At 35.6% G+C, this 8,984-nt stretch overlaps 1 protein-coding gene across 1 annotated transcript; it reads right to left on the bottom strand.

Moving 5' to 3' along the window:
• Positions 1-4,481: 4,481 nt before the first annotated feature.
• On the bottom strand, positions 4,482-7,807 carry LOC149416287 (uncharacterized). Its single transcript, XM_089641610.1, has 7 exons — positions 7,594-7,807; positions 7,248-7,434; positions 6,905-7,114; positions 6,618-6,812; positions 6,166-6,198; positions 5,961-6,016; positions 4,482-5,726 (listed from the first exon to the last, which is right to left on the bottom strand). Exons 1-7 carry the CDS (start codon positions 7,614-7,616, stop codon positions 5,636-5,638), a joined length of 795 nt encoding a protein of 264 aa, XP_089497736.1. The 5' UTR covers positions 7,617-7,807; the 3' UTR covers positions 4,482-5,635.
• Between the last annotated feature and the right edge of the window lie 1,177 nt (positions 7,808-8,984).

Here is an 8,984-nt window from a genome sequence, read left to right on the forward strand (position 1 = left end):
ATAAAATATACAACGTAAATAAAATTATCTGCACCCAAAATCATTGCTACAAAAACATATCGGAACCATTATCAAGCGTATCAAATGGCGTCTTGACTTTATTATGCAAATATCTATGTTTTTCTTTAAATCCCTAAGCCTTGACCCAGAATAGGTGCATATATCGCATTTAAAAATCTTACAATATAGTTTCCCTTGGGTTGCATATAATCGTTACACGCGGTGTAAATTACTCTCCGAATTTAGCAGGATATGGTGTGAAACTAGAATTTAAACATAACTGACTGATTGGGCAAGCATTAAGGAACCAAAAAAAACGAAGTTTAATTACTACGTCTAAATTCCATTTGACACATGATACGTGTCCGGTGATAAACCTTATAAAAGAATCGGCATCGTAAAATGTGTTATTAAATAATTATTAATTTCCTTAATTATTCCAATAATCATTTTTGTACATCCATATGCTGTCCGGTACACCAAGGACGGGTTATATCTGAGAATTCTAACAATTCTTCAAATTTCTAAGTTAATTTTCAAGTTCTGTGAAAGATTTTTTTAATTTTTGTTATTATTTAAGTTCTGTCTATCAACTAGCCTATAATGATTTAATAATATAACTTGAATAGGATAGTCACAGAACCCGAAAATGAACGTTGAATTTTGTAAAGTTGCCCGAAATAAGGTCGTAGATAACGATTTTATCGTTTTATTAACTTCATTTTGATTTAGACATAAAATGAAACCACGATCATAGTTTAAATGTGAAAATAAAAGGCAACCATGGTTTGTTTTCTTTGATGTTGATCTTTCTGGGCTAAATTGGTGACATTGCAATTTATTTCCTATAAGTTTTTACACATCGACTATGGAAATTGACATAACTACGGAATAGCGGGTAGAAAAATTAAATTTTAAAAAAATCTGACCTATCTCAAATCCTGATTTAGGTTTTCAAAACATACACTTCACTTGTGGTCTTTACGCAAATTATTTGCGATCGAACTTACGGGCACTGGAGGTTATCCACCGCTTACCCGCCCTGGTATAAGTAACAGATGTTACTCCTTCAGGGGTATTACAGGTTATCCACCGCTTACCCGCCCTGGTATAAGTAACAGATGTTACTCCTTCAGGGGTATTACAGGTTATCCACCGCTTACCCGCCCTGGTATAATAATAATAATAATAATAATTGGATAATTTGTAGAGCGCCGTTTTTGTGAAAAATCACCTCAAGGGCGCTGTACAATTTATTTCCTAGGATCTACATTTGTTATTTAGAAATGATACCAAAACATACTTACCTGGCAAGTCACTTCCAACAAACACACTTATATTAAAAAGTTTATGCTTATAAAAGATAGAACTACACGCAGAGGACACTATATCAAAAAACACTGGTCGTCGCATGATCTTAAGTCTGCTATAGTTTTTATTTTAATTTAAATGTATTTTAACTGTCTTAAAAGCCTACAAATTGTTAGTTGTTATCATTTTTATTTATTTATTTTTAATTATTATTTTTATTTATTTTTTTTTATTTTTAGTATTTTTTACATTTTGTTAATTTAAATTTAAATTGCCGTCAACTGTGAAAGTGAAGGTTTCTGAAATTATGGATACGACTGTCTGAAAAGGTGCGTTTTAAGTTTAGACCTAAATTCTGTCGAGTCTGCGATCATTCTCAAATCATGTGGCAGTCCATTCCAGGCTTTAGGTCCTGACACGGCAAAAGCACGCTCACCGAACTTAGTATCTGGTGTGCGCTTTGGTTCCTTCAACCTTCCGATAGCTGATGACGTTGCTGACCTAAGGGTTGACTGTCGGGAGTTGGAATCGTCTGGAATACACAATTCTGATAAATAAGCCGGAGCCATTCCGTTAAGTGACTTAAATACCATCCAGCATACCTTGAACTGGATTCTTTCAGGACATTTGAGCCAGTGCAGATTTTTGAGATGCTCTGAAATGTGGGAGTATTTAGATACTCCGGTGATAAGCCTTGCCGCGGCGTTGAAAACGGATTGTAATTTGTTGATTTGACATTTAGGGAGACTTGCATATATTCCGTTGCAATAATCTAGACGTGAAACAACATAGGAATTGACTAGCAATTTAGTCGCCTCTGTTGGCAGGTTTCTCCGCACTGCTTTAATTTGCCTTAATTGAAAGAACCCCGTGCTTACAGTTCTGTTCACCTGAGTTTTAAGGGAAAAATTAGCATCCAGATTGACACCCAGTAATTTGATGCACGTTTTTGGAGTGATGTCACTTCCGGAAATGGTTATTGGGGAGTTTTCAATGTTATGCTGACGTCTGCTTGTAGCAGTCCACAGAAACTCAGTCTTTGCGGGATTCAGTTTCAATCTATTTGAGGTCATCCAGCGAGTAATTGCTTCTATACACTCAGTTATACGAATTTTTAGACTGTTTATTTCTTCTGGTAAGCAGTAAAAATAAACTTGCTGGTCATCAGCGTAGCAGTGAGATAGAAGGCCGAATGATTCTATTATTTTAGCGACATATGTAATAAGTAACAGATGTTACTCCTTCAGGGGTATTACAGGTTATCCACCGCTTACCCGCCCTGGGGCCTTAGCATGAGAAGTCGATATAGCCCTATAGCAATACGATATCGTTAAAATACGTCATCAATGAGCACTTAACGACATATTATGCTAGCACGATCAAAATATAACAACCGACGATTGTTAAAATTCCTTGTCTATGGTCAAAGTAGCGACGGTATCGTTAAAATTGCGAGCATGAGAATGTATCGATAGGATAACTTCCGACCGACGGTTGCTAAAAGCCCGCCGAATATAACGTGGGGTCTTGAGTGTCAGTTAAAACTTTGGTTGGCTGTCGATATACGTATTTTTTTAATAATGTCGTTCATTATGCAAAATTTCTGGTTTAATGAAAGGAGGCAGGTTAGGGAAGATCGTAGGATTGAAAGGCGTCGTTTACGCGATCAATTGAATCCGTTCGAACTTGCAGAGACGGAATTCAGACAATTGTTTCGAATATCTCGCATTATGGCTAGAGATCTCATTGATCAATTAACTCCTTTTCTAGTGTCAAAAAATACATTAGGACTTCCAGTATGCATTAAAGTGAGAGTATTAAATATTATTGATATCTTAGTAAAACAAAAACACAATATAAATCTATCCACCACTGGAACGACCACGTGAAATAAATAAATTTGTTTCGATTGCTGATGATAATTTTTCACAATAAAGTGATTAAAATGATCAAAAGTGAAGTTTATTAATTAGTTGTATTATTTATGATGTTGACAGGTACTCGCACCCATCAGCTTCTTTGCTACAGGGAGCTACCAACGTGGAGTAGGCCAAGATCACTTCTTGGCGATAGGGCAAACTACCGTTAGCAAGTACATAAAACTGTTTATGAAAGCAGTTTTAGAACATCTGTACAGAAGATGGATACATTTTCCGGCTACAAATGAAGCCCGCAAGCAAGTAGAGAGTAGTTTTAGGGAAAAATTAAACTTTCCACATGTTCTGGGATGCATCGATTGCACCCACATCGCCATCGTCACCCCTTCCAGACACGAGGAGCAGTACAAAAACCACAAAGGATTTTATTCGCTGAATGTTCAAGTGGTAAATATTTTTTCAGAAATAAAACAGCCGGATTGTTGTTTTCAAATTTTATTGAAGGTTTTTTATGTTTGATAAACAGGTCTGCGATGCTACGTTGAAAATATTGAGCATCAACACACGCTTCCCGGGTACTGTCCATGACCAATTCATTTGGAATAATAGTTTAGTCAAAACTGAAATGAACAGACTATACAATCAGAGAATTGGGACATATTTCTTGCTAGGTATGTATTTCAACAACTCATTTTAAAAAAAGGCAAAAAAATCATAATTTAGTAGTTGTATGTACCTATTATAATGGGTGTTTTGTTTCAATCAGGCGATTCTGGATATACACTCGAGCCTTATCTGATGACACCAATATTGAATGCAGTCGAGGGGAGAGCCCAATACAGATACACAAAGGCGCACTGTGAGGCGAGATGTTCCGTAGAACGCCTATTTGGGGCATGGAAGGCTATATTCCGTTGCCTCAGGAAAGACAGAGTTCTCCATTATGAGCCCGATGCTGCTGGTCAAATAATTATTACTTGTGCTATACTATACAACATGATGAAGCACTATAAGTCAGTTTCCTTGTTGAACTATATGCATTTAAAAAAGTAAGGCAACAGTACAAAATATTAATAAATTGTTCTCTATTTTTCAGATTAACAGACGATTATAATGATAATGTAGAGTTAAGAGAGGTTGAGCTGCTGCACCAGCCTGAAGATGTCAGCAGGGTTGTTGCAGCCCGCAGAGTGAGAGACGAACTAGTGCGAAAGTACTTCTCCCACGAATGATGATATATTAAACAAGGAAACTGACTTATAGTGCTTCATCATGTTCAAACATTGTATCGTATGTACCTACATTGTAAAAACAATTCACGCCTCACAGAGACATTGCGAGAGTTTGAAGAACTGCTACTAATCAAGTATACATATATGCAAAGCGCTGCATGCAATATTTCTCAAAAAGAACTTCAATAGTACTTTAAAACATTGTATTGTATGTACCAACACTGTAAAAACAATTCACGCCTCACAGAAACATTGCAAGAGTTTGAAGAAATGCTACTAATCAAATATACATGTATGCAAAGCGCTGCATGCAATATTTCACAAAAAGAACTTCAATAGTAGTTTAAAACATTGTATTGTATGTACCAACACTGTAAAAACAATTCACGCCTCACAGAGACATTGCGAGAGTTTGAAGAACTGCTACTAATCAAGTACATATTCATATATGCAAAGCGCTGCATGCAATATTTCACAACAAGTACTTCAAAAGTACTTTAAAATATTGTATTGTATGTACCTACATTGTAAAAACAATTCACGCCTCACAGAGACATTGCGAGAGTTTGAAGAACTTCAATAGTAGTTTAAAACATTGTATTGTATGTACCAACACTGTAAAAACAATTCACGCCTCACAGAGACATTGCGAGAGTTTGAAGAACTGCTACTAATCAAGTACATATTCATATATGCAAAGCGCTGCATGCAATATTTCACAACAAGTACTTCAAAAGTACTTTAAAACATTGTATTGTATGTACCTACATTGTAAAAACAATTCACGCCTCACAGAGACATTGCAAGAGTTTGAAGAACTGCTACTAATCAAGTACATATTCATATATGCAAAGCGCTGCATGCAATATTTCACAACAAGTACTTCAAAAGTACTTTAAAACATTGTATTGTATGTACCTACATTGTAAAAACAATTCACGCCTCACAGAGACATTGCAAGAGTTTGAAGAACTGCTACTAATCAAGTACATATTCATATATGCAAAGTGCTGCATGCAATATTACACAACAAGTACTTTAAAATATTGTATTGTATGTATCTAAATTGTAAAAAAATGACATTTGTTGTTGAGTTTCACTTTTTCACAAGAAACATAAAAATTATGAACATACAAAACGTTAATAAAAATAAAGATTTAACACAAAAAATATACAAAAAACTTATTACCTTGAAAATTATAAAAAAAAACTTAACTAATCGTATTCATCCTCCGACTCCAACTGCAACGTATAGTTGGGCGAGTTGGCAAATGATGTTGACGGTTGTTTCGATGGTTGAGTTTGTCTAGAATTAGAAATGTTTTATTAGAGATCTCATTCATTCTACTTTCATCGTACCTCCTAGCTGGACTGCTTGCCTCTCCAAGGACAATTGTTAATAATCGTGTTCCATCCCTTGTGAACATACTTCGCAATCTCTCAAGTGACATATTAAATAATGCAATATTTAATTTAATTTGTTCAGTTTTGTACATTAAATGTTTTTAAAAGCCTGTATAGATGTATAGCAAATAAATACCTCGCCAACTGTCGTTGGAGTAAACAAACCCTTTCACGTTCCACTGCCGTGTATCTCTGAAACAAGAGATGATAATTCATTAATTTACTAACTTAATTTACCTTCTATAGTAAATTAGTTATTAGTGCCAGTGAGACGAGACCACTGTATCTTGCCCGGTCTCGGGGTGCCCTGACAAATAATTACAAAAAGGAACAGGAAATACCTCAAAAATGTCAGCAAATCGATCCATTGAACTCTGAAATGATAAATAACAACTCATTAATTTAATTTAAATAACAATAGGTAGTCGACATACTAAAAGGAAGATTATAAATTAATTTATTCATTTTGAATTTCTCGCCAAGCTGGGTTTTACATGTTTATTAATTTTTTTTAACACAAAGAATATCTAAACAAACAGAACAATAAAAACTCCACCGCGCAAAATGGAAAAATAGTACATTGGGAATAGTACAATAAATAAATGAAATAAGTCAAAGCTGGGCATTTTATTTTGTTCTACTAAGATTTAATTCTAATTTAAAAGTACAGTGCCACACTTATAAGTTGGCGGTGGCCTAAACATGATTTGACGCTATTTCTTTATATTTTAATCTGGCAACTTACACGTGTAGCGCTGTATTTGGGAGTGATTCGAAGAGAAATAGGAAATACCTTAAAAATATTGGAGAAATTATTAATAGCTCCCACAAGCTCCTTGGATGATTTGTTTCTAGCCTCCTGCGCCATCACCATCCGAACCCCCACATCTGGCTTGTCAGTTAGCTTCCTCTTCTTGCTCGGGCGAGAAGGGGAAGCTAACTGCGCCGTCTGGAAATCTGTGGGCCCTTCTCCAACTTCATCGGAATACTGTAAAACACACAAATAATTTTCATTGATAATGAAAGATCAACTAAATTTTGACAGAATATATTATATTAACATTTTAAGACATTAGTGACCTCAACATCCTGCATTATGAGTTCAGGTCCCTCTCCTATACAGCTTTCTGGAAGTCCGCTGCCCTCAGAACTGGCTCTGCCGATGATGTTGATGACCTTCTGTGTCAGGTCAGTTAACACCGGTATCTCGGCAGTGTTTCCAGTCGTGAGGGCAGCTCGCTTGGCATCGGCATTTTGGGCACGCGACTTACATTTTAAGTCACGCCATGTCTGTAAAATGTAAAAATAATGTCAGGTTAAAAGTGATTTACGGTTTTATATCAAGTGTCTCGATGATAGATTATATTAGAAGGTCAGCAAAGTTTGCTGCAACCAGTTTGTATAGGTAGGTACAAATACTCACTGTTTTCCACTGCTCGGCTGACTTAGCAGGACCCAATTCTGCCAGTTGTTCCGCCAAATTCCGCCACATTTCCTGATTTTTTTTGGAACCCTGAGGTCCCACAAACCTTCCAGCGGCGAACTCCGAATGGTCAGCCATATAGCTGGTTAGCAAATCCATTTGACTGGTCGTCGACCTTACTCTCTTCCTGAAATCATAATATCAGCATTTTGAATATCTTAAAATACTGCGTATGATTGAAATATTAGTAAAAATAACTTCAAAATTTTGACACAATAGAATGTAAGTATATCTCTTTGATAATAATGGAAATTCTTTCACATAAAAAGATAAATAAATAACTTACCCAGCTACCATTGCTTGCGACATCGTAAAATATTAAAAAAACAAGGCGGTTACAATGATCAAGCTTGAAATCTGACGTTTGACGTCTGACGTCTATCCAATTCATAGACAATTCCGTCCCAGTATTGCCAGCGTATATCGATTTGTATTTATTGCCTTATCGATGTCGTTAGAGATATCAATAGTGTTCTCATGCTAGGGAAGTCGTTATAAAATGGTCGGTAGATACGCTTAGCAATCCGATATCGTTAAGTTCGATCGATTCTCATGCTAAGGCCCCTGGCTCAACTCCAAGGCAGAACAAAGTGGACCAGCGGACTTCACAAGCAGCTGAAGCCTGGCGACATGGTGGTCTTGAAGGAGGACAACCTACCACCCTGTGTATGGAAACTCGGACGTGTAACAGCAGGACATCCTGGAGCCGACGGAAGGATCCGTGTGGCTACTCTGAAAACAGCTCATGGAACTACGCTGAGGGCGATTTCAAAGCTATGTCTATTACCAATAGGCTACAACGATAAACTGAGGATGACAACATACCCACCCAACGGAGCAGGCGCAGTCTAAGCGCCAAACGCGACAGAAAAATTAAACACAAGGCTTGAAAGAGTCTTTTCAAGTTTAAAAAGAACAATAAAAAACATTGTTTGGTTTAAAATAAAAAATAAAAACATGTGATTAGAACGTGAAATAAAAAAAAGGAAGATAGTTAAAAATTCATGAAAATGTATAAAAAACACTTTGTCTATAACACAATCATATTGAACTTAATTAATTGAAAACTAAAAACTTTTCAAAATGCAGTAATGAGCAATATGAATAAGAAGGATGACCTGGAATCTATTAACCTTTGTTGTGTTGTCCATACTATATGGTTTAATATATGATTACTGTAATGTGGATTTTTCTCTCTCTCTCTTTTTCTTTTCTTTTTTTTTACATAAGATTTCTGTTGAGATTTAGTTGCAACTACAATTTTTTTGTATTCTAGAATGAATTTGTTTTAACAGCAGTAATTTTCTAATTTATTATTTCATAATTTATTAGTTTTATATAATTCTTAGGTTGTTTTATTGGAAAATAAAATTCGATAATTTTTTTTTTGAAAAATATCTGCTCCATTTGGCCCGGAGTATGTTGAAAATTGCTCCGAGATTCAAACCAATTATGATTAAAAAGAATAATTGATTTAGAATATAGATGTCGCTAGTTGCACCTTCTTTAAAGGCAGCGAAATTATGTTATTAAAGTGAATTTGACAAGGAACTCACTTCTCTTCGATAGTTTCTAGCTAAAGGAACCCAAAGTGACAATTATATTTCGCTCTCCGTTGGTGGAGTAATCTCCACAGAGTGTCGGTAGCAATATAAACTTTGGAAAAAACAACAATAA

This window comes from Hesperophylax consimilis, chromosome 17 (assembly GCF_061612785.1).
Source record: "Hesperophylax consimilis isolate HC1 chromosome 17, BYU_Hcon_1.0, whole genome shotgun sequence".
Taxonomy (NCBI): Eukaryota; Metazoa; Arthropoda; class Insecta; order Trichoptera; family Limnephilidae; genus Hesperophylax; species Hesperophylax consimilis.

Bases quoted from the DNA above. Each gene is read 5' to 3' on its own strand.
- LOC149416287 (XM_089641610.1), bottom strand. From the start codon at position 7,616: ATGTCGCAAGCAATGGTAGCTGG. The intron at 7,115-7,247 runs GTGAGTATTTGT...TACATTTTACAG, and splicing joins CAGCCGAGCAGTGGAAAACA to ACATGGCGTGACTTAAAATG. The intron at 6,813-6,904 runs GTCACTAATGTC...TGTGTTTTACAG, and splicing joins TCATAATGCAGGATGTTGAG to TATTCCGATGAAGTTGGAGA.